The 26,344-nt window shown below is 40.5% G+C and overlaps 2 protein-coding genes across 3 annotated transcripts in view; one reads left to right on the top strand and one right to left on the bottom strand.

The window, feature by feature from the left end:
* map3k8 (mitogen-activated protein kinase kinase kinase 8) overlaps positions 1-2,357 on the bottom strand; it is a 37,011-nt gene extending 34,654 nt beyond the window's left edge. For both annotated transcript variants that reach the window (XM_083995642.1, XM_083995641.1), the window contains exons 1-3: positions 2,284-2,357; positions 1,253-1,612; positions 602-772 (exon numbers count right to left, since the gene is read on the bottom strand). In XM_083995642.1, coding sequence (XP_083851768.1) covers positions 602-772; positions 1,253-1,612; positions 2,284-2,286 — 534 coding nt within the window. In that variant the 5' untranslated portion in view covers positions 2,287-2,357. The remainder of the gene's footprint in view (positions 1-601; positions 773-1,252; positions 1,613-2,283) is intronic.
* A 1,018-nt stretch (positions 2,358-3,375) lies between these two features.
* mtpap (mitochondrial poly(A) polymerase) lies at positions 3,376-25,885 on the top strand. The gene is made up of 10 exons (XM_083995637.1): positions 3,376-3,532; positions 4,855-5,030; positions 6,217-6,477; positions 9,280-9,504; positions 10,740-10,951; positions 17,322-17,548; positions 18,892-18,984; positions 19,092-19,165; positions 25,088-25,603; positions 25,775-25,885. The coding sequence occupies exons 1-9, from the start codon at positions 3,382-3,384 to the stop codon at positions 25,433-25,435; spliced, it is 1,767 nt and encodes a 588-aa protein (XP_083851763.1). The 5' UTR covers positions 3,376-3,381; the 3' UTR covers positions 25,436-25,603; positions 25,775-25,885.
* The last annotated feature ends 459 nt before the right edge of the window (positions 25,886-26,344 follow it).

The raw sequence follows: 26,344 nt of genomic DNA, 5'->3' as shown, positions 1-26,344 counted from the left end.
CATCAAACTCTTGGCAAGAAACCAGAAACATCTTTATGACACTCACGTGTGGTGTTTTCTTTTGTTTTCTGTTTTATCAGCGGTGTTGTTACAATCTGACTGCAGGAAATCTGTGGCAACTCACATACCAAGCTCGTACTGTAACTGCACCGTGTGCGTATACAACATAGCAATGTGATGACTTGCAGTTGCACCAGACCTGGTAGGAAGCGACTCCTTCCTCATGTGCACATATTTTCCACGTCGAGGGAGAAAAAAAACGAAAAAAATCTGATCTGATTTAGCTTTTAAAGACCCAGAGTTGGTGATAAATTTCCGTTCTTGCGTTCATATTGGAGCATTTCTTTATAAAAAAAAGAAAACCAAAAACAGTTCTTCTTTTTACAAGCCCTCTTCCTCTTTTGCTTCAAGGGGAGCCAAAATGTCATGACACAGGAATGGTTGTTGCTCAGTGAACACACAGGGAAGCACACGTAGGCTGCACACGCATGAGCTCTTGGCAGGTACAAATATTTGGCACATGTGTTTGTGCTTTCGAGAAGTCGTTGCAGCACAGATTCCTATCATTGCTCAGCAGCGCTCACTCACTCAACTCACTCACCAGTTTACAGGCCATTCTCTTCCTGGTGGCCGTGTCCTGAGCCAAGTGGACTTTCCCGAATGAGCCTTTGGGCACGAGGCCAGTGCCGCGGTTCTTGTAGTCCAGCGCCCACGGAAAAAGGAGAATATCTTTGCTGATCTGGTAGCGTCCCTTTTTCACAGCCATGTCCTTCTGCAAATTATAAATCAGGGTTAATTGATCATAATTAAAGTTGGATAATAAATGCCACTGCAAAAACTCAAAATCTTTCCAAGAATATCTGTCTTATTTCTTGTCAAAATGTCTCATTTCTAGTCAAAACTAATCTCTTTCCACTTAAAATACGACTCATCACCTTAAAAATTGACTTGTTTTTAGATCATTTTCACTTGAAATAAGTAGAAAAATCTGCCAGTTAAAGCAAGATTTTGTGCTTGTCCTAATAAGGAAGAAAAACTTACTCCACTATCAGATTTTCCCACTTATTTCAAGTGAAAATATGCTTGAAAGAAGTAAAAAGTGTCCAAAAACAAGCTACTTTTTATGTGATGAGTCTTATTTTAAAGTATAATGAGATTTGTTTTGACTAGAAATTACATTTTGACTAGAAATAAGACAAATATTCTAGTTTTTGCAGTGTGAAAAGGTTGCAGAGAGACAGATTCCTCTCACCTTGTTCAGCAGGACTCCCATCTCCTGAGGAAGGTGCTGCAGAGCCGCCGTCTGCATGTTGGACAGCAGGTTGACGAAGGACAGGAGGTCCTTCACCGTCCCGTACCGGACGCCTCCATCTCCGTCCTTCTGCTCCTCGGGGTCTCCCACCTCCTCGTTCTCATCCATCTCGTCCTCCTGGGACAGACTTTCCTCCTCGAACGATAACCCCTCTGCTTCCTCTTCCTCCTTGAGCTGATAGAGCGTCTCCGCAGCGTTGATGATGATGAGGTCCTCTATGTTCATGTGAGCCAACAGCAGTTCTATGCCGTTATCGTATTTGTAATCCATCTTGATGTTGCACGTGTCTTCTTGTTCAATCTAAAAAACAAAAAACAAACACACACAAAGAGTTAAGTAAAGTAAGTAAGTTCTGGGATGTTTTTTCTTTCTAGCTTAGACTGCAAGAAACCCCATCAGTCATCAGTCACAATTGTCTTGTGATGTCTTTCATGTGCAGCCTCAGATCAGCTGGCTGGACCTGCAGGAGGAGGGGTTTTAGAGACTGGAGGGCTGTTTTTCCAAGCACATGAGGGGAGTTTCAGAGAAATGCTGGGAAGCCCCAGAGCGGGAATAAATTGGACCTGACTCTGCATCTATAAATCACACACAACAACTCTTGAGTGTCTCTCCACACAGTAATAATAATTTAAAAAAAGAAAAAGAAATGCTAATTACTTCAAGTTTCCTCATGCAAATCATCCACACCTGCATTTTTAAACTCCTATTTTTAGACACAGGAATCCCCAACGACACCAAACCTGTGTTAAAATTCACATAATGAACCACATATACAGATTTACTTGTGAAAATCTACATTTGAGACCATATTCCCCTTGAAAACAATAATGATAGCAGCATTTTTTGTAATGTTTTCAACCAATCCATAAAACACCCAGGTGGCATTTGTTCCTATATAAGCAGATAATAAGGATTATAATAAGATAGGCCTATAATAAAGTAAAAACAAGACAGTTTTATAGCCTACTCACCATAGTCTTCTAGCTCTCTTTAGTCTCGTCTCTCCATTGTGTGTCTCTCCGGCGTCTAACAGCGACTGACTGGCTGGAGGAGGTCGCACCGTGTTTAGTAGGAAGTAAACACAGGAAGTGCAGCCGTGGGTGGAGGAGGAGACTTTTCAAAGTCTTTAATGTCAGGTGGCACAAAGTTTAACAACCCTCACACATTTCTACTGTTTTCTACTGTAGGTTTCGTTTTCCCTTTCTTCTGGTTTTGTCAGATGGAAAACAAATTTTCATGTGGCTCATGTGTTGAAAACACACAGGACACGACCTTCCGAGGAATCGCTGGGTAATTACCAGCGGGAAAGTGTGTTGTTAGGTTTTTTATTGCATCGACAACACTAAAAGTTTTAAGCAAATTATATAAGGCTAAGGCCAAAATAGCAAATAAGTAGGTTTGGCTGTAACTGGACAGTGTCAAGCCAACGACCCCCAAACGGAGAGATGGAGCAGGGACCCCCTACTATTGTATACAAATGTGTTTTATATTAAACTGGGCCTTTTGCCATGCATACATTTACCTTGTTATTGTGCATTCAAATAATACACAGGTTCATATATTATTATAAGGTATAGTAAGTAGAGCGATAATCCTGCTAAAAAAATAAATAAGTGGAAAAGACAATTTTGAAATGAAAAAAAAGTCTAAAAACGTAAAATAAAAAAAATTAAAATAAAACCTAAAATAGTAAAAAAAAATTGGAAAGATTAAACATACAATTAAAAGCAAGAATAAAAAAGAATAAAAGAAAGTGCAGGGAAAAGATAGAAGAAATATATACAGCATAATAAAATAAAAACTAGACTAAAATAGAGCATAAAATATGAGTTTGCAGCATGAAATATTGATTGAAGACGTCTGCTTTCAATTAATAATAATATTATTAAAAGTATCTACACATATTCAAGCAGATTAATTAATTTTTTTTTTTTTTTCCTATTATTTTGTGACCGTAAGGATTATTATTATTTTTCTGAATGCATAGCGGTTGGTTCGGCGTGGTAACTCTCACTTGCCGTAGAGCCTGAGCCCTGCGCATGCGCACTGGGCGCTACCTCCAAGTAGCAATGGCGTCCTCCTTAGCCGTGTGCAGGTTACATCTGAGGGGCCGGGGCAGGCTGCTGAAGAGCCTGAGGAGGGTCCAAACGTGTCTTCACAGAAACATCGGAACAAACGTCGTCGCTGCTCAAAGCGACGCGACGAGAAAAGACGAAACCGGTTTGTATTTTAACCTGTCAGAGCAGCTAAGGTAGTTAGCCTGCATGCTAACAGCGCTGAAGCTCACTCCAGACTTCATTCATAAATCTGTTTGTTTTATTTACAACCTGGTCTAGTGTCTGAGAGGTGTGGAGTAATTTCTAGATAACAAAAGCTTTAGAAATGATTAATATCTCTGTAAATGTCGGCTGTGTTTATAAACAGAGGATGTAGCACAGAAATTAGTTATTATTCTGCCTGTCATATATAAGTTATAGCTGCCAGCCTGCCACCTTGATGATGACACTTATTCCTCATTGAATAGTTATTTATTTATGTCCTAACATGTATTCATATGACTGGTGGTGCATAAACGGACAGTCTTTTTCAATTTCAATGTCATTTTATTTGTTTAAGAAAGAAGGAACAATCTTGTCTGGTTGATTTTAGATTTCAATTGTAGTTATTGTTTTGTCATTAATAGTATTGTTAAAAAGGGATGTAATGTTGTTAGTGTGTGTGTTGTGTAATGTCTATGTCTATGTGGTCTACATCAGGAGTGTCAAACTCATTTTTAGTTCAGGGGCCACATATAATACAGCGCAATTTGATCTCAAGTGGGCCGGACCAGTAAAATAACAGCATGCTGTGTTTGTTGGATCTAGTACAAAGAAGTGCATTATTAAGATGTTTAGAGTTTGTGAACTATCCTTTTACAAAACGTTATGAACATCCTGAAATTTCATGAGAAAAATGTATGCAATTTCACCAATATCGTGCTTCCTCCTCTATATTGTCTATATTTATTTGTTAGTTTATGTATTGTTTCATGTCTATGTCTATATTGCTCAGTGTGTGTATTCTTTTATTGCCTCCATGTAATAAGTTTTGACCCCAGGATTGGAAGAATAGTGGATGCTAACTTGATACTATTTGGGATCTTAATAAACTTAAACATGAACATAAACAATACATATTAATGACCATTTGAATGTAAATATGCCAGATTGTAGCCCCCAGGCTGATTTCCATCTGTTGTCCCATAGCAAGTTGATGTTATGAGGAAAAGGAAACAAAATTCAGAAACTAAAAGCACTAACAATAACAAGACAGCAGAGAAAAATAACACAATAGATGATATAGAAAATTAAACTACTAGTAGTTCTCTACTAGTGTACAGAATTTAGAAAGTGCCAGTGCAGTAGGGCTAAGTTAAAGCTGATGCTAATGAAGTTAAAAGTTCAAAGTCTTTAACAACACAATAAGTTAGGGTCCTTTTAAAGAGAAAAATGTAAAACTTTTTAAAGCCAATGTGTTGAATATTTTGTTTCCTGTTCTTTCAGACGAGAAAGAGAAGAAAGACGGACCCAAGTCTCTATATGACCTGCAGGCGGAGAGACAAGAACAAGCAGAGAGATCCGTTCTCATCAGCTGCAACTCCAGAACCAACGAGAAGAAGTTCCTCAAGTATTTATCCCGACATGGCGGCATCAACAAACACTTCTTTTATGAAAGTTATGTAAGTGAGAAACCGAGAAATCTGGTACACGCGGTTTGGGATGTCACGATTACTTGTTTTCACAATTAATCGCGGTATTAAACGCCACAATTAATTAATCGTAAAGATTTCCAAATACCGTCACTTTCCAAAAAAGATTATGTTGGAAACACAGAGGCAGATGTTTGTGCACCAAAGTGAAGGTAAATGTAAGAAATACTGGTCCATTTACCTAACGTAACATACAATTGGAAGGAATTTAAATGTTAGCGAGTTATTTGTGCTAAAAAAGAAACAATGATAAACTTAAACATTTGGTATAGGTGACAATTAATGACTTGAATATTTAAAACACTTCCCCTGCAGGATTAATAACTGGTTAATGGTTATATATTAATAGTAGAGCCTTAATAACCCTCCTGTTGTCCTTCTGGGTCAAGTTGACCCAATGTGTTCCCTTCCTCCATCCTTCCTTCATTTTTTCCTTCCTTTCTCCCTTCCTTCTTTCCACAATCCCTTTTCCCTTCTTTCCTTCCTTCCTTCCCTTCGTCCTTACTCCTTCTTCCTTCCTTTTTTGATCCAGTTGACCTGATCTGTTCCCTCCCTCCATCTTTCTTTCCTTTCCTTTTCCCTTCCTTCCTTCCCTTCTTCCTTTCTTCCTCTTCCTTCCTTGAACGAATCTGTTCTCTCCCTCCCATCTTTCTTTCCTCCCCCTTTCCCTTCCTTCTTTCCACAATCCTTTTTGCCTCCCTCCCTTCCTTCCTTCCTTCCTTCCTTCCTTCCTTCCTTCCTTCCTTCCTTCCCTCTGTCCTTACTTCTTCCTTCTTTTTTGACCCAATTAACCCAATCTGTTCCCTCCCCTAATCTATCTTTCCTTCCTTTTTCCCTTCCTTCTTTCCTTCCTTCTATCCCTTTGTCCTTCCTTCCTTCCTTCCTTCCTTCCTTGACCCAGGAGGACAACAGGAGGGTTAAAATATTTAATGTAAATAATCAGTATTGTAATTATATTTTGACTGTATTTGATTTTACACATTCATATGATGTAAATTAATTAATGCATAATAATCGTGATAATCATAACACCGTGATTATTTCTCTGACAATAATCATACAAAGAAAATCTATAATCATGACATCCCTACACATGATGAAACTCGCTGTCACGTGACGGTGAACTGTTTTAACGTTGCTGCTGTGGTTTCTTTAGGGCATGTACGCCGTGGTGGAGTTTGCCAACCAGGAGAGCGTGGCCTCTCTGCTGCAGGACGCCGTCATCCCCAGCGCCAGCCACGAGTCCACGGTGCCTTTTAAATCCAGACTGTTGTCGCTGAGGAACCTCGGTGGCGGCGGCTCCTCCTCCTCGGCGGCGGATTCGCTGACCCAGCAGTCGACGACGGGGCAACAGTGTCGACCACAAACCACCGCTCCCATCAATGAGCTCATACAGAGACTGTCCAGAGAGGAGAGCGTAAGTGAACGTCACTCTCACCCGAGAGAGTTGAGGAGTAAATCCAGTCACTTAGAGTCAACTTTAAAGGGATAGTAGCATTTTTTAAAAGTGGGGTTGTATGATCTACAAATAGCCCCTAAGTACTTTAATTGCAGTAGAAGACTCTCTGCACTCCTCCCGTTAGCAACGCCAGCCCATAATAGCCCTGCCCAGAGATTTACAACATACAGTTAAGGTCAAAATTATTAGCCCCCATGCAACTTTTTAACATTTCCCTAAAATAATGCCCAATGTTAGCAATATTCATAAAATTTTATTTAGTAAATCATTCATCAATGATATGACCCCATTTTGGTACACTTTGGAATGTGAAATAAATATTCAAGATTTATTTATGAACAATTTGGTAAAAATTGAGATGGTCAAAATTATTAGCCCTCTATGGGATTTTTTGCTTGCTTTTTCTGCTAACTCGGTTTGAAACCACACCTGAGCAGTCAAAAAACACAAGATTTCCAAAACTTTGGAGCGCAAAATAATCAGAGATGTCAACAAGAAACCCTGGACCTCTGCAAAGACGATTGTTGCTGAACTGGCTTCATCTGGACATGATGTTTCATGCAAGACTGTTGTGAGGGCTCTTCATCGTGGTGCATGCCCAAACAGCTCATGTGTAGTTTCATCAGACCAAAGCACAGACTTCCAAAACTCACCCTAATGTTTCAAATTGTCTCTGGCAAAGTTCAGTCCGACTTTGATGTGCTGCCGTGAGAGCAAAGGGGTTTTTCTTGGACGATGACCATTAAGTCCACCACGATGAAGATCCCTCACAACAGTCTTGCATGAAACATCATGTCCAGATGAAGCCAGTTCAGCAACAATCGTCTTTGCAGAGCTCCAGGGTTTCTTGTTGACATCTCTGATTATTTTGCGCTCCAAAGTTTTGGAAATCTTGTGTTTTTTGACTGCTCAGGTGTGGTTTCAAACCGAGTTAGCAGAAAAAGCAAGCAAAAAATCCCATAGAGGGCTAATAATTTTGACCATCTCAATTTTTACCAAATTGTTCATAAATAAATCTCGAATATTTATTTCACATTCCAAAGTGTACCAAAATGGGGTCATATCATTGATGAATGATTTACTAAATAAAATTTTATGAATATTGCTAACATTGGGCATTATTTTAGGGAAATGTTAAAAAGTTGCATGGGGGCTAATAATTTTGACCTTAACTGTACATTGTTGTGAATGGACCCAAAGAAACGGCCTATTTTCGTGGCCTAAAAGAGGTTTTACCTTAAAAAAATACACAGTTCCATTGTTCGCTATAATATAATTTTTTCCAGCCCCTCAAAGTGCAAGAAAAACATTCACAACAATGTATGTTGTAAATCTCTGGGCAGGGCTATTATGGACTGGCGTTGCTAACGGGAGGAGTGCAGAGAGTCTTCTACTGCAATTAAAGTACTTAGGGGCTATTTGTAGATCATACAACCCCACTTAAAAAAAAAATGCTACTATCCCTTTAAACTCAAATTCAGTGTGTTCATAAAGTATTCAGACCCCTTTGCTTTTTTTTTTTTTGGAGGCTTTCTTTGTATTGTTTTTTTTTTAGCAATGTAAAAACAATATACACAGGAAAAAAAGAAAAGGATAAGGAAATAAAAAAACAAACATGAGAAAAAGAGGATGCTGGATTACAACGTCTCTACAGTTTGTTCCTGCTTTATATCCTCTCGCTGGTGTGTACGCAGTCGCAGCCCATTGTTCCCACTTTTGTTCTTCTTGAATCTTATGAGACAACTGTTCCATAACGTTTATATTTCATTCACAAGTTTCAGCCAAACAGCCAACCTACCACACCACCTTCTCCTGATTGCTTTCTCAGGAGCTATTTAGTTTTAGTTTTTTTTGTTTGTTTTTTTTGTTTAGTTTGGGTTTTTTTGGTCATGTCACCTCATTTTACATTAGAAATTAGATCACACATAAATACAGCAGCTAGACAAGGTCTTTAAAGACAACCAAAAAGAGAAGAACAAGAAACAAAACGGACGTTTAGACCAAAAAGGTGCAGTAGGCTGAAGCTTAGCTTATTTTGCCTACCCTGTTTATAAAGCTGCAAGCAAGATTTTCAGTAAATATCTGTCCCGTTTTAACACAACGTTCCCTGTCATGTTGCCAAAATACAGTAATATAACTAGGTGAGCATCGTCCCAAATTTATATGACTTTAGGACAAAGCCGAAAAACATGAGAATGGTCCCCCTTCAGCTTTTTTTTGTTTTGTTTTTAATATGTTGCAGCTTGATTTGGTTTTAGCTAATTTTTTCCTCATCCGCCTCCACTCAATGCTAAATACTAAAATTTTACTCTCCATGTGTCCAGACTTCCTCCATGTAAGAATGGAGGAAGCTGCTTTAAACCTTAAATTTATTTTCTTTTTATTCCCCCTTTAGATCTCAGCCTTGACACAGTCCTGTCTTTGAGCTCTGTCGCCTTTAAAACTTGATTTAGACAGGTGTGTGTGTGTGTGTGTGTGTTCATTTAGATGAATGACGAAACATTTCGAATATGCTGAAGAGAAACAGGAAGAAGATGAGATTAAACGTCAGGGGTCACGCTTCGAAATGTTAAAAATATGTGCTGTGTCATGATGTAAAAGTGAAATTAAACAAAGTGAACTCAACACTTCACCATAACAGAAAGTGAAGTGAGATCTGGACTCTGAACATTTAGATAAATCCTCTGCAGGTATAAAAGATAAAAAATAAAAAAAGTCCTTTCTTTCTTTCTTTCTTTCTTTCTTTCTTGTTTCCCTCAGATCGACCAGCAGATCTCGTCGCTGACCGAAGCCTACCAGCTCACAGAGGAGAACAGCCGGCTGCGCTTCCTCGTCTGCTCGCTGCTCAAGGACATCGCCGCTGCTTATTTCCCAGAATGCAACATCAGGCCGTTCGGCTCGTCGGTGAACGGCTTCGGGAAACTGGGCTGCGACCTGGACATGTTCCTGGACCTGGACGGCATCAGCGGGAGGAACGTCAAGATGGTAAAACACTAGAGAGAGGTTGGATGGAGCGTGAATGTTGCAAAGAGTCGACAAATCTCTACCACAAAAACATGTCGACATTTTGGCGAAGACCAGTCGGAGCTGGAAACAAAAAAAACACAAAAACAAAGCACTTCCTTTCAGTTGCAACAGCTTCACCTTTCCCCCAAATAAAATAAGAGCTGCCATTTAGTAATTTCCCATATTATGAGTTACTGAGTTACTGAGTTACTGAGTTGCTGCGGTGTGCAGTTTCTTTTCCCCCAAAGTCATCGTGTTGAGAAAGAATTGGCATCTGATCAGTGACATTTGCCTATAATTAGTTGATTAGTGACTGAAATGTCTTGAAATTACACAAATAAATTAGAATTTGGACAAAATTCTATATAAAAACACAAACTTTTAGTCATTTAGTGGATTCACCCAGCTTCTTCTGCTTTTCTGTGTTTATATGTGAGACATCTCTGGGTTTTGACTTTTCAGATTCACTATTAGACATTTCAAGATTCATTTTTACAAATAAAGATGAACAAATTAATTAAGAAATAGCTGATTCAATCAACAATAAAAGCAATATTTAATTATATTCCCTCCCTCACCTGTCCCTCCAGTGTCTATTGAACTCCAACACAAGCCCACCTCACTCTACTTAGCTGATCACCTGAACCAAATCATATTTAATGAGGAAGAAAGATTATAAATAAATTTTAAAAAAACACTGCTGCGATTAGAAATTGGGATTATAATTCCACCAATGTTGATTTCTAAACTCTTCCTAAATTTAAAAAGTAGTGTTGTGTTGTTTTAAAATGAATATGAACTTTTTTTCTTTGCATTATACAAGGTCTGAAAACCTGTTGCCATTTTCTGCAAATAAATGCTCTAAATGACAATATTTTTATTTCCAATTTGGGAGAAATTTTGTCAGTAGGTTATAGAATGAAACTAAAGTGTTCTTTTTACTCAAACACATAGCTATGAATAGTAAAACCAGAGGAACTGATCATTTTGAAGTGGTCTCTTTTTTCCAGAACTGTATATAATAAGAAATAAATTGATATTTTTAACATCAACATCATCTATCTGTCACTGAAACGGTGCTATTTTGATGTAACTTCCTCAATCCATCATATATCTCTGTGAATTTGTGTACACTAGTGCGTATATTTATATATTAAACAAGAGGAAAAAGATGTTTCTCAGGTCTTTAAACATCTCTGAACTCTTGTTTCCAGCCGAAGTCGGGTCTGGGCCTGGAGTACCAGATGAAGCGGGCCAACTCGGAGCGCGCCGTCACCCAGAGCATCCTGTCCGTCATCGGGGAGTGCGTGGACCAGTTCGGCCCCGGCTGCGTCGGCGTGCAGAAGATCCTCAACGCCCGGTGCCCGTTGGTCCGGTTCGCCCACCAGCCCTCGGGTTTCCAGTGTGACCTCACCACCAACAACAGGTACTGACCCTGCACACACACACACATACAGCTCTGGGAAAAATTAAAGGGATAGTTCACCCAAAATTGAACTCATTATCTACTCCCCCTCATGTGGACTAAGGGCTGGGAGAAGTTTCAGAGTCCTCCGTGGCTTCTCTGAGTTACAGGGGGTCTCGGCGTAGCAGTGCATGACCATATAACGGTTATAATGGATACCAACTGTCTTCGTGACAAAAAGACACACTAAAAAACATCCAAATACCTCCATGCTGCTCGTATGTAATGTCCGTCTTGTATTGAAGCCCCGAAATGCGAAATTGTCCCCCAAAAAATTAAATTAGTCTATATTTCAAGCTTGTTTTGTAGCGGAAGCTTCTCAAATCTCCTCTGAACTGGGAAGAGGAGCTTCCGCTACAAACAAGCTTGAAATACAGGGATGCAAACAGCGCGCCGAAAAGCGAAACTCGCTTTTTTCATGACCAATTAGGTGACTTGTGTGAATCATTCAGATCCGAAGAGTTTTTGTTTTGAGGGGGGGGGGTCTCAGCGTCTCAGCGTCTCAGCTGGGGTCAGTAAAATGTTTTTCTAACAGGCTGACAGTGACAATCACGTGAAACTGAGGCGAACTCATTCATGGTTTCTGATCATACTGATAACTGCCGACCTCCAATGTTGACGCGCGACGTGCGCGCTCGTTACCCAAAGCGGCGCGTATCCGCGTGCAGTTGGTACGTACATTACTGTGTCAGGCAGGTGTCTCCCACGGAGCTCTGCCCCGTTTCAGAGGTGAAGGAGAGACGTCGCCTCCGCGATGTAGAATGTGTTCAATTAAAGTGAAACTAACACATTATATAGGCTATGTCCATTACACACTTTTAGGCCTTAAAATGTCTTAAATTTGTTGAATTATTGTTTTTTTCAAGTCTTAAATAATTTTAGACAGGTCTTAAATTTTCTTATGCCCACCATGGGCGAGCATTTCACTCGCATTTGCCCCTAAAAAAAAAAGACATGTGTGGACCGGGAAAATCACAAAAAAGAAAGAGCACAACCTGCGATTGGTCCAAAACTACAAATCCCACAATTCTCTGGGCTCAACAATAACAGTAGTTAGTGTAAGTAAGGGAGAGTGGGGCTGTAGGTGAAAAGAGGAAACAACGCACGTCTGGTCCTGTTCTATGTTGTTCGTTCACACCGTCACCGTTTATTCGTTACGTCCGCGGTGTAAAAGGCCGTGACGCAAAGACGCGATTAGGCGCGAGACGCGGTAGACGCGACTTTTTTTTTTTTTGCGACGCTACACCCGATTCTTTTATGGCGACGGGACCTTCGCGTCTTCGTCCTTTTCATCGTGTTTGGTGGGAAGACCCACGAGGGGCTTCCCACCAAACACGAGGAACGCTTTTTTTTCGCTCGAGTTTTTACGCGCAACCAAACGCGAGATACGCGAGAAATGCGATTTATCGCTCGTTTTGACTCGTGTCAAAAAAAAAATTCACGAGCCCGCCAACAACTTTTTTTTTTTTTTTTTTCAAAGGAGGTTCAACTGGACTTAGTTAGCCTATTTGTCTAGGAAGACGTTTCACCTCTCATCCATGAGGCTTCATCAGTTCATGTAGCATCTGACCAGGCTGAGACTGGTCCAACTATCTGGTCTGGAGACTCAGTATAAGTCCAGTTGCTTTCGATTTAACCTCCTTTGAAATACTATGACCTGGACAAATGAGAATATGCACAGGCCTACAACAACATTTCTGCTCTCACCAACCATGGTTGAGGTCACAACGCTGCTGTAGCTGCTCTGGAAGTCCGAGACACTGAGGCCAAACGCCGCCGTCGCTTCTGATCCATGACGGCGAGTTCCGGGCTGATGAGCTACAGAGACTGAGCAGCGCGTCGCTGTGTCGGACTGTTTGTTTGGATTTAATGAAGAAGCTGCACAGAGTCAGGTGAGCAGAAGCTGCCCCCCCCCCCCCCCTCACCGTGGAGCCGCTGCTGTCTCGCAGCCACCACCGACCCCTAGAATAAAACGCCACTAAACCGTGGACGGTCGCTGCGTGGATAAAATGCTGACGACCAAAACAGCCGCCACCAGGTCACTGACTGGAGAGTTTTAAAGTAGGCACATGAACGCAGCTCAGACCGGCCGGTGCCTCAGCGCGGTGATCAGCAGGACGCTATAGCCTACCCAGTACCGGCCAGCTCAGTACAGAGGGGGGGGACGATAACGTGACGCACAGTATACTGTTATGAGACACATTATGCATCCCAACTGTCTTTTTTTTTTTTTTTTTTTTTTACCAAGAATGCGCCCAAAAAAATCATGATCCAGGGGCCAAAATTCGAAACAAATATATATATTTTTAATCATAATTCTCATTATTCTCCTGATGTCGGTTTAATGTAAACAGATTGCGCTGTTATGCGTCATGTGACAGCGGGGCAGAGCTGCAGCTGCTGTGCTGTGATTGACCTGATCAGACTGGTGGTGGTCCACAGTCAATCAGTCCCAGATCCTCCACCGTCAGCAGATCCCCCGGAAGCCCCCGCAAATAATACATCGACAAGAAGTTAAGTGGCAAGTTGCACCTTTTCGTCGGCTTATTATTTGCGGATTATTTTTTGTATAGCCTATATAACGTCACTGCAACATGCGGCTCTCAGTGCTTGTCGGTGTTGTGTCTATAAATTGTGAAATAACTTTTCCTCGATAGAAATATGAGACGTGGTCGACAGGTTTCATTCATCCATGTTTTGGCAGACAATACAAATAACCAATGATAATGAGATTTCCACCGCGCCGAACCAATCATGTGGCTGGAATAGAGCCAGTCAACAGTAACATGTGCATTTGTTTGGGTTGCTGCAGATGTGCACATCAGCTGACACCGCCGGTAAAAGAGACAGAGAGAATGAGTGTTGTCTCGAAAAAAAACAGTAAAGGAGAAGTTGGACAAGTGACTGACAAGACGCGTGGTGCGTAATGGGGACACCAGGCAGCTGGAGCGGACCGTGGTCACGGTGCGGCCGCTCTGCTGGTCACCTCAGTGTGTGCGACAACTCATTCATGGTTGTCTCTGATTATACTGGTAACAGCCTTCCTATTCACCTCCAATGTAGACGCGACGTGCGCGCTCGTTACCCAAAGCGGCGCGTATCCGCGTGCATTCGGTGCGACGGCGCCGCCGTTCCCCCCCCCCCCCCCCCCCCCCCCCGTGCATGTCCGTTGCTGTGTCAGGCAGGTGTCTCCCACGGAGCTCTGCCCCGTTTCAGAGGTGAAGGAGAGACGTCGCCTCCGCGATGTAGAATGTGTTCAATTAAAGTGAAACTAACACATTATATAGGCCTATATGTCCATTACACACTGAATGGGATGTTAAATCCCATGTCTTTATTTCTTCTGTTTATTTTAATAGTAATAATTATGACTAACATTCAGTGAAGACCTAAAAATCAGTATCTCCAAAATTGAAATATTGCAATGGTTTTTATTTTTTTAAAGCATTTTTAATCTTGAAATGTTGGCCTTCTGAAAACTGTCCATCTATATGCACTCAATACTTGGTTGGGGTTGAACTACTGGAAATGGACTTTTCTGTGATATTGTTAATGGTGAGCCCCCCCCCCCCCCCCCCCCCCCCCCCCCGCCAGACAATTCCTCTCTTTTTTGGTCCTGACCCGTTTGCATCCCTGGAAATATATTATTTAATTTTTTTCGGGACAATTTCGCATTTCGGGGCTTCAATACAAGAATAATTTTGGGTGAACTATCCCTTTAAGAGACCACTCCCAAAAATGATCAGTTTCTCTGGTTTTTTTTTTGTTCTATTCTATCAACTACAGACAACATTTCTCCCAAAATTGAAAAAAAAAAAAGGTCATTTAGAGCTTTATTGGCTAATGACTAAACTAGTCTAAATAACAAAAATATCAAGTCTTTTCAGACCTTGAATAATAATAATAATGCAAAGAAAATATGTTCATATTTATTCCTAAACAACACAGCAAGAATATTTTACCTCAGGAAGAGTTTATAAGTCAGTTTTTGTGGGATAATAATGTCAATGTTTAATCCCAGCAGTGGTTTTTATATAAAAGTGTCTCATTAAGTAGAATGAGTTGTGTTTGTGTTGGTATTTAAAAAAAGAAAAGAAAAGAATGACTGTCGTACATGTAGATGCTTTTAATATAAGAAACATTTGTGAAAGTGGTCTCTTATTTTTTTTCCCGAAACAAATAAGAAACCACTTTCACAAAATGTTTCTTAAAATCATCTCTCTACATGTACGACAGACAGTCATTCTTTTCTTTTCCTGAGTTAAAATATTCTTGCTGTGTTCTTTAGGAATAAATATGAACATATTTTCTTTGCATTATTATTATTATTACCGATATTCAAGGTCTGAAAAGACTTGATATTTTTGTTATTTAGACATTTAGTTTAGTCATTAGCCAATAAAAGCTCTAAATGACAATGTTTTTTTTTCAATTTTGGGAGAAATGTTGAATTTGACTCAAACACATACCTATAAATAGTAAAAACCAGAGAAACTGATCATTTTGGGATGACATATTCAGACTGAGGCCGTTTCGTTCACCACGTCAAAACACAACGATGAGCTGCTTCGTGAGAATCTGCAGGGGAGAGGAGAAGCGTCTCAGAGTTTTAATAATAATGAATCAATGGACCAGTCTTGAAATGTCAGTAGGAGTCACCGCCGGTCATCGCTCTGCTGCTTCACAGAAACTTCACATGAAATAGTTTGATGTTTTGTTTTGTTTTTGGCCGACGTGTTGTCGTTGCAAAAGCCCCAAACAGAAACCAAACTCGCTGGCAGCAGGAAGTTTGCTGCAATGGGCTGCATCTGTTGCTATACGGTGAAACTGAGCAGGAAGAGGGGGGCTTGTTGTTTGTGTTTCACTTCTTCTCGTCGTCCAACCGTGTAGAAATTGTGGTCTTCGCCCGATGGCAACACAAACAACGCACACACACACGCACACACACACACACACACAACACCTGCTAACGTACAGAAAACCGCTGCAGTTTCTAAGGAAACGGAGTGGAACCGCGCGCTGTGGGTGGGTGGATGTGAGAGGGACTTTTCTTCTATCGCGCTCAGATCTGTGAAGCGGCACTTTCCTGTACGTGAGAGGAAAGAGAAAACTAACAGCGACTGATGAAGCTGCTGCTGCTGCTGCTGACAGAGCGAAGACCGCCCCTCAGTGGTGGTTTTCGGTGTAGTTTTATTTTCACTCACCTCATCTCTTCTCTGACATTCAGAAGAAAAAAGAAAAAACTTCCTTTGGCCTCACTCTCTTGAGTTTCGGGGGAAACGTGAATGTACGTTTTCTAGCTTCAGCTTCGGCAACAGGTCAGAGTCAGAGTGTGTGAAACTGTTTCTGTCTGATTCGGTGCAAATTACAAGGAATTTATTGTTGTTTTTTTTACCTGTGTGACCTGGAGGGAACTTGTGCAGACACAGAAAGTCGTACAGGTTCAAACCCAGAACCTTGTTTCACCTGCTTACACCTTCATTTGATGTTTTTGTTATTAAACTGGTGGAAATCAGTTAGGCAACAAAGGTAAAAATATAAAAATATAGAATAAAACTTACTATAAATCTCCTGTAGTGAAAGCTTACTCCTGTACACTCCTATACACACCGCCATCTGTGCAATAGCTTCTTTCTTTTCTGCCTTGCAACCATCAACACTGTGTATACAGTATATATAATTTTTATTCTATTCTTGTAAATAACTGTAGGCTATATACTCTTGAAATAATTTTGCACACAATTGTAGTGAATGCCTCTCTCTCTCTCTTTGTTTTTTATATTCTTATATGATTGTTATATATCATTTTATATTTCTTTATTCGCATATTTTTCTAAATTTTTTAAACCTTGTATGCTACAATGCTACTGTAACAACCACATTTCCCAAGTGTGGGATAAATTAACAGTCTAAAGTAGTGGTGTGCATCATCACACATGTCTTTTTCATTAATTATAGTAAATACTCAGATAAATATGATAACTTCTTATTTAGATAAAATTAAATGTAAAATATCATCTAAATGCTAAATTTCCACAACACAGCATCATCCTTGGAGTCTGAACACACAAAGAAAAAGAAAAGGCCTAGCCCGCTTTAAGGTGCACTTGTTCACTTCTCAAAAACAAAACATAAATCTTGGCATTGTGCTTTAAAATAAACTAAATCACTGTCTCTGTATGTGAACAACATCATCAAACTTGAATCAATTATTTGACATAATGCATCGATTCAGAATCGTCCCTTTAAGAATCTCTTTGCATCTTTGAAACGATTATTTTCGTCTCTCAGTTGTTGTTGTTGTGGTTGTAACTCTGTGTTTCCTCCACAGGGTGGCGATGAAGAGCACGGAGCTGCTCTCCCTGTATGGGGAGCTGGACCCGCGGGTGCGCTGCCTGGTGTTCACGGTGCGCTGCTGGGCTCGAGCTCACGGCGTCACCAGCAGCATCCCCGGCGCCTGGATCACCAACTTCTCTCTGACCGTCATGGCGCTGTTCTTCCTGCAGAGGAGGACGACGCCCGTCATCCCGACTCTGGACCAGCTCAGGGACCTCGCGGGTAAAAAAACCACCACACGGACCTCTTCATTTTTGTTTTGGACATGACCGAGTTCTTATTGTTTCATCTTCATCATCATTCATAACTCCACAGTGACAGAGCTGCATGATATTATATCATCATCAGAGAATCATTTTTATATTGTTTTAGCTCTTTATTATTTCTAAAGGACATTAGACCTTTAGGAGAAAAAAATACTCAATTCACTGATTGATTATGGATTTTTTTCATCAATATGAACGATCTTGATTTTCCAAAAAAGAAAACATGCATACAGTTTTTTTTATTCTCTGAAAACAAAACCACAGATTATGATCGATAATAAAATACACAGTGAGAGTGATCTTGAAGTTATTGCAACTTTTATGTGAGAGAGCTGGAGTTAATTATCACTTTAACTTCTGATTGCATTGATATATAATGATAGTAATAATAATTATCTTTAATTGAATAACATTTTTGATTAGATTTTTTGTTTTTTTCCCCCCAAAAAGTATGAAATAAATGAACTTTATTTGTTGCAGGTGAGACTTTTTCTTTCACCTGAAGCCTCAGCATCAATTTCGTCCTACAACCCCAGTGTCTTATAATTTAGTAGTAATAATATATGATGATGATAATGATAATAATAAACTTTATTTTGTAGCACTTGAAGTAAAAAGGTCTAAAAAACAGAAGTGAGTTCTTTGTAAATTGCGATGTATTAGACTAAAACATTCAAAAATTAATAAACGAACAACATGTGAAACATCTATAAAAGCTTTTCTGATGTAGTAATGCTTTATAGGAGTCACAACATTACCCACATTGCACCGCTGTGACGAACACGGAGCTCGGTGTCCTGTGATAATTTACACAGCAGCTCACCTGTGCGGCTGCAGCTCCTCCATCACTCCACCTCCTCCTCCTCCTCCTCTCTTCCTCTCTCTGTCACCTTGGCTGCTTGATAATTGCCTTCCAAAAGCAATTTGCCCTCCTCCCCCCTTTACCCTTCTCCTCCTCCCCCCTCCTCCTCCTTCGGCCGCTTCAGCACAGACTCTATCTCACAGACTGCTTACAGGACAATAAAAGACCCATCACTCTGGGAAGGTCGATGACCTCGCCGCCTCCTCCGGACACACACACACACACACACACACACACAGAGGACAGTAACAAGGGCGATGCTGCTGCTGCTGCTGCTGCTGCTGTTGCCCCCCCTCCCTCACCCCTCTTTACCTCCTCCTCCCCCCTCCCTGAACAGCAGCTCCCATCCATCGGCGTCTTGTTTATAGCCATCATCGACGTGTAAAGCCGGTCATTTACCTTGTATCCCCCTCCTCGCTCTTTCTCGTCCCCACAAGGTCCCACGGACAGGAGCGTGATTGAGGGCAACGACTGCACGTTTGTCAGCGACTTCAGCAGAATACGGCTCCACGGCAACAACGAGACGCTGGGTGAGACGACGAGTCGACGACGACACGACATGTGTGATCGATCGCCAACGTTTTCTGTTAACAAGTCGCTTCACTTTCTCTCTGTCCCTTTCTTTTTTTTGTTTCAGAGCAACTGCTGCGCGAGTTCTTCGAGTTCTACGCCTCGTTTCCCTTCAGCAGGATGTCGATCAATATCAGAAAGGTACTAACAGCGGATCGATCGATCACTCCCACATGGTCACGATTACTCTCCATTCATTATCTAATTATGATTAAGAGCTACAGTAATTGAAATAGTCGCACATTTATGTTTATAGGATGGTAATTTCGCCGCTTTTCTGCTCCGGTCACAGAGGAAATCAGATCTAATGACAGTTTTTAAACAGATTCAACAACGGGAACAATTCTGAACTGATGATGAACTTTTACAAAGTGTGTGAGACTTACAAAACTTAGTATCGAAAGATGATAAGTGGATTTAAAGCGAATTACTTTTTTTTTGTTATTGTGATAAATAAATCTGAACCATTAGTGATTTGATCAACGCAGCATTAAATATGCATATGTAAAAGGACATATCTATCTTGCCAGGCCTTGCTCGTAAAAGAGATTTTTTTATCTCAAGCAATTTGCCTGGTAAAATAAAAATAAAAATAAAGGTTAAATATCTATCTATCTATCTATCTATCTATCTATCTATCTATCTATCTATCTATCTATCTATCTATCTATCTATCTATCTATCTATCTATCTATCTATCTATCTATCTATCTATCTATCTATCTATCTATACTTTCTTAGAATTTAAAAACATAACTGAGAAGACTCAACATCTCATAACTCAGCGTTTGTGTTTTTATCAGACATTATTAAACGTATAAAATCACCTCTTAAGCTGCAAAGAAGAAGACAAATGGTCAAAACTGGAGCTAAATTTAAACAAAAATGTTATTATTACACTAAAACATTTTGGCCAAATATCCAAAAACCATTAAAAAATCCACACATTAGCAGTAATTAAAGCAGATATCAGCTTCACGGCCGTTTCGGCTAATGCTGCGTTCAAGGCAGGCTTTTGAAACCGTAAGTTACAGCTTCAAGTCACAACTACGACTTGGTAGCGTTCCAGGTAACCCGTAGCTCGTGTTTTTACCATCCTGTTGTCTGTGAAAGTTCCCTATAACGGCCACTCGTAACTTCCGACCCGTGAACTCGTACCAGATCGAACTGGTATGACTTCACAGGAAGGAAAAACACAAAGTACGAGTTTCTTTGAACGCACCATGAGTTAGCAGCCCCCGCCCTTGTCAGGCATCAATTGGTCCTCGTGCTACGTCACCACATTCACGCGCATCCCTTGGCTGCACACACAGCCCTTCATGCCGTTCTCTCTCCTCATTGGATAACACTTGTATCCCACAAGGAAAATTTTCTCCTCGGGTTACAGCAGAGCAGAGTGACGGAGAGACTCGTGTTTAGGCTGAAATACTTCATGTAAGTGATTGCTGACGGAAAATAGGACTATTTAGGACTTATATTAACAAAAACATTCCACTGATATCTGCTTTAACTTCCAGGGTCCAAGCAGTGTGACCCTATGTAAATACGATACATATATACATATATATATAAATATAGATATAGATTCCTATTGAATTTTTGCTGAAGCAGAAGAACTCAGGTTTCAAATCATCTGTGACCTTGGCGTCAACCAGAAAGTGAGTCACTGGTAACACATGAGTAATAATGGAGCGTCTTTGTCTGTTTAACCTTCAAACACCTAAACTGAGAGTCTGTAGATCGTTGTCTCAAAAAATGTGGCAGAGGAGCGTCAGAGCAACGATACAGATCATTTCAGAGATCAATATGCCCGAAGAATTTTTATTTTAACTCAGATTGTTTTGGGAAAACGTGAAAAAATGTAAATATCATTACTACACACTGCAAAAACTCAAAATCTTTCCAAGAATATTTGTCTTATTTCTTGTCAAAATGTCTCATTTCTAGTCAAAACTGATCTCTTTCCACTAAAATAAGACTCATCACCTAAATATTAACTTGTTTTTAGATCATTTTCACTTGTTTCAAACACATTTTCACTTGAAATAAGTAGAAAAATCTGCCAGTGAAAGCAAGTTTTTTGTGCTTGTAATAAGAAAGAAAAACTTGGCTCCACTATCAGATTTTTCTATTTATTTCAAGTGAAAATATGCTTGAAAGAAGTAAAAAGTGTCTAAAAACAAGCTACTTTTCATGTGATGAGTCTTAGTTTAAGTATAATGAGATTTGTTTTGACTAGAAATGACATTTTGACTAGAAATAAGACAAATATTCTTGGTAAGATATTTGAGTTTTTGCAGTGCAGTGCCACCTATTAGAGAACTAGTGTCATTTTTTGTGCAAAGATGTGAAATTTGCAACCCAATCTGGTATTATTTTGCGATTTTCTTTAGTAGTTAATGTTGCACAATCGCTTCAACCAAAGAAAAAATCATAATAATGATCAGAACAGAAACAGAACCAGTTCTTTTTATTCAGACTCTTGCTGAAGACTGATCTGATAAATCATTAAATCTGAATCCGCCTCCGCCTTTTCCTCACAAATCGCTCGCTCCAACTCTCGGACCATCCTGCTGCTGCTGCTGCTGCTGCTCGTACAGTAACTTCAGTCAAAAAAAAAAAAAAAGAGAAAAAAAAATCAAACCATCAGTGCATCAGTGAAAAACCAGAGCACAGATGAAAAGGCATCGGCAACGAGCTCCAGCACCGACGGAAAGACAGTTCAGTTTCCTTTCAACTCGTGGCAGCAGCCGAGCTCCAGCAGGGAGATCTGTGGGTAATAAAAGGCCGCGTTTGGAGGAACGGCGTCTTCCCACACACGGAGATGATAGCCGTCCTCCTCCGTCGTCACATGTGATAGATGCAGCAGAAACCCCCGGGGGTCTCGCCGTCCGGGAGCCAAGATCCCAATTAGGAAGCTCCATCGTTCGAACTGTAAACAAAACAAACGCATATTTGTTCTATTTAAAATCCTGTGGAAACATCCAGCAACATGCAGGTTGTCTGTCCGTCCGTCGCTCTGTTGTCACGACGACGATGATGATGACGACACCAAATGTTCAGTACGAATCGAGGAAGATCTGGTTAAAGTTTAGTGGCCACAAATCAACAGGAGCCTCCTGAAACATGATTTTCATTAAGAATTTACCACAATTTCAACACAAATCTTCAAGAGGATGAAATAATATAGTGATTTATGTCCAAACGACCAAAGAATAAACAGATGGAGGTTAAAGGGATAGTTCAACATTTTGGCAAATTGGCCCATTGCCATAATCCCTATAGTCGTAGCAGTAGGTTCGTTACCTTTAATTGTCGGTGCAAGGTATTTTTAGAACGGCGGAGCAGAGCGGCGAGCTGCTCATAGCTACGCTACACAGGCTCATGGGATTTCTTGGTTTCCCTCATCAAACTCATCAAATACACAATCCAACAACTCCACAACGCTCTGGTGGACAAGTTGTGACCTGCACATTCACCACGCTATGAGATAATAACAGAACGTTACCTGCTCCGCCGTTCTAAAAATAGCTTGCACCGACAATTAAAGGTAACGAACCTACTGCTAAAACTATAGGGATTATGGCAATGGGCCAATTTGCCAAAATGTTGAGCTATCCCTTTAAGAATTTGCTACAATTTCAACACAAATCTTTATAGGATGAAATAATAAAGTGATTTATGTCCAAACAACCAAAGAATAAACAGACAGAGGTTAACAACGTCATGCAAACCCACGTCTATGACACAAGAAAGAAAGATTATCACCGTATATTTCCTGCCGTAATCGTATTTCAACTCAGGTATCATTGACAAATTTAATTTCAAATACTAAATTGCAAAAAATTTAAGTTAAAACAAATGTGTCAGAGCAAAAATTAGGGAAATTTTATAAAAAACATGCAAAAAAAGAATAGTTATGGATTTTGATTTGTAAATTGTTGGCAGTAAACCGGTTCATTATAATGGCATTTCATCAGATATAAGCGTCTTTTTTGTTTTAGGAAAGGAGCAGGTGTTATAAGTTCCCTTCATGCTGCCCCTTTCCTATCCCAGGATTGGAAATAAATAAATAAAATGAACTTTTATCCCTCTGTATCTCTGAACTGCACAGGATAGTTAATTAACTCACCTCTTTAACATTTCTAACGTTGAGTAAAATCCTGTTTATGGCCGGTTGCCTCTCGCTGCAGTGACCCAGGTGATAAAGGAGGGTTTGGTGGTGGATATGAGATTTTTCCGGTGCTTGGATTTTAATGAATTGATGTCGGTCGGACCCTGCAGTCTAATGTATGAGCCTAATATGAGGCAGTGGCGGTGGTGGTGGGGGGGCGGGGGGGTCGACTGTGGCCCTGACCCGTGCCTATAGGCTTTCACCGGCGGAGCAACAGCCATAAATCTGCTTTACTGTGCTACAATTCTCCGCTCTCCTGACTGATGGCTTTATGTTGTGTCCCCACCGTTCCCCGTCCCAAGCGCCGCTCCATCGCTTCATCCCTGCAGCTCCATTACTGTCAGTTCTTTAGGCCCGATCCTGCATGCAAAGCAAAGCAAAGCAAAGCAAAGCACCATGAAGGTTCTTGACTTCTCTCTGACCCACATATCGACGGTTCATTTGACGGTGGTGGGAGAACATCTGCTCCAGCTGCTGCTTGCCCCTTTTAAAAGTCGTCTTCTCTTCTTTTCCTCCTCACTTTTTTTTTCCACGACTCCTTAAAAGTCTAAATGTTTTCCAGAGCCGTGTCCGTGTGTCTGTCTCGCTCTGCCATCTGCTCGCCCGTGGAGAGGATGCCCCAGATACAGCAGCGAGGAGCGAACACCGTGACCAATAAGATAGATGGACCAGAACATACAGTGCATACAGGGCCGGCGCTTATAGCTGCTGCTGCTGCTGCTGCTGCTGCTGCTGCTGCTGCTGCTGCTCACACATTGTTCCCAATGGTGCACTGTAGTCTATCTATGTGATACTGAAAATGCATAAATATTTCAGTAAACCCAGTACAACAAAACTATCTGAGTAAATGTCAAAGTGGGAGGGTTGACAGGGTTTTTCTTGAAATTTTACCACTTTTTCCTAGAATTTTTTCACTTTTTTAATTATTGTTTTAATTTCTTTCTTTTCTTTTTTCTCTTTCTTTTTGAAATTTTACCTATTTTCCTAGAAGTTTTTTTGAGAAATGTTACCAGTTTCATCTCAATTTTACTGTTCTACTTTTTACTATTTTTAAAGACATTTTACCCCTTTTTGTATTATTGTTTGCCCCCCCCCCGCCCCCTTTTTTTGAGAAATGTTACCACATTTTTCTATAATATTTTGAAAATTTGACCAGTTTCTTCTCAATTAAAAAAAACAACTTTTTACTATATACTATTTTTACTTTTACCACTTTTTTTTGTTATTGTTTGCCTTTTTTCAAAAATGTTTCAACTTTTTGTGAGAATTCTTACCACTTTTTTCCAGAAATTTCTCTATAATCTTCCAAAAATGTATGCCTAATTTAAACGTACATTGATTGTTTGTGTATTTCTGGTGTTTGCTTCAAATTTTTGTCCAATGGTCTAATTTGTGTCAATTTTGGGGTCCTTGATATAAAAAGAACCGGTCTATGTGATACAAGTCTATGTACAGTTTACCCACCTAAAAAACAGTATACCCACTACAAAAAATTAGACTACACAAACTAATATTTGTCTTATTTCTTGTCAAAATGTCTCATTTCTAGTCAAAACTAATCTCTTTCCACTTAAAACAAGACTCATCACCTAAAAATTAACTTGTTTTTACATCATTTTCACTTGTTTCAAACTAATTTTCACTTGAAATAAGTAGATAAATCCACTGTCAGATTTTGCTACTTATTTTAAGTGAAAATAGGCTTGAAATAAGTAAAAATGCCTTAAAAACAAGCTACTTTTTTATGTGATGAGTCTTATCTTAGGTATAATGAGATTTGTTTTGACTAGAAATGGCATTTTGACTAGAAATAAGACAAATATTCTTGGTAAGATCTTGAGTTTTTGCAGTGCACTGATTGTTTCCTCTCCTCTCCTCTCTGTCTGCAGGGTAAGGAGCAGAACAAGCCGGAAGTGGCGCCGCTGCACATCCAGAACCCGTTCGAAACTTCCCTGAACGTCAGCAAGAACGTGAACGCCACGCAGCTGGAGCGCTTCGTGGCCTTGTGTCAGGAGAGCTCGTGGCTGCTGCAGCAGACGGGAACAAACACACCGACTGCAGGAGGAGGAGGAGGAGGAGGAGGTGCTGCTCCAACACCGTGGGGCCTGGCCTCTCTCCTCCTGCCTCTACAGGTCGCCGGGGTCAAGAGCCGCAAGAAGAGGAGACGCGAGCCGGCGAGCGAGAGGATTAAGAGCTTGTTAGAGTCGTTGAAGAATAAAAACCAGCAGAATACTTGAGTTAAAGGACAATTCTGGGCAAATTCAACTCGGGGGGTGTATTTTCCTAACATTTTAGGTCTAAAAGAATTAAGGAATCTGAAGATTTTCAGTTTAATTGCTCCTGTTTTGCGGTAGTTGTGTCTGTCCCCGCATCGCCACGGCAGCGATGAATGGGAGCAGATGGAAGTTCCGCTGCTTAGGCTGTTTACATCCCTCAAAGCCGCAATTTTTTTCCACAAACATGCACCGAGAAGTTTATTTACTTCAAGCAAGCCAACATGTTTGTAAAACTAGATCTAATTCAAAGTCTCCCGGAGTCTCGCGCGAGACCCAAGTTGCCGTGCGCGGTGTGTTCAGGTGCAGTCGGAAGCTCCCGTTTGTATCATAAACACAGGAATATCAACTCTTGACTTGCTTGAAGTGTACATTTTTTTCCACTAACAGCGTCAGGTGGCTACTCAAACATGCGCCGAGAAGTTTTTTTTACTTGAAGCAAGTCAAGAGTTGATATTCCTGTGTTTATGACACAAACGGCAGCTTTCCCACTGCACCTGAACACACCGAGCACGGCAACTGGGTCTCGCGCGAGACTCTGCGAGACTTTGAATTAGATCTAGTTTTACAAACATGTCGGCTTGCTTGAAGTAAATAAACTTCTGGGTGCATGTTTGAGTCACCATCTGATGCTGTCTGTGGAAAAAAAATACGGCTTTGAGGGATGTAAACAGCCTAAGCTGCGGAACTTGCATCCACTCCCATTCATTGCTGCCGTGGCGATGCGGGAACAGACACAACTACCGCAAAACAGGAGCAATTAAACTGACAATCTTCAGATTCCTTCTTTTAGACCTAAAATGTTAGGAAAATACAGCCCCGAGTTGAATTTGCCCGGAATCGTCCTTTAAGACTCTGAAAAACAAGTCGTCA

This window comes from Trachurus trachurus (assembly GCF_905171665.1).
Source record: "Trachurus trachurus genome assembly, chromosome: 20".
Classification (NCBI taxonomy): Eukaryota; Metazoa; Chordata; class Actinopteri; order Carangiformes; family Carangidae; genus Trachurus; species Trachurus trachurus.
Note: the sequence above shows the minus strand (reverse complement) of the source record. Positions and strands in the feature narration are given on the sequence as shown.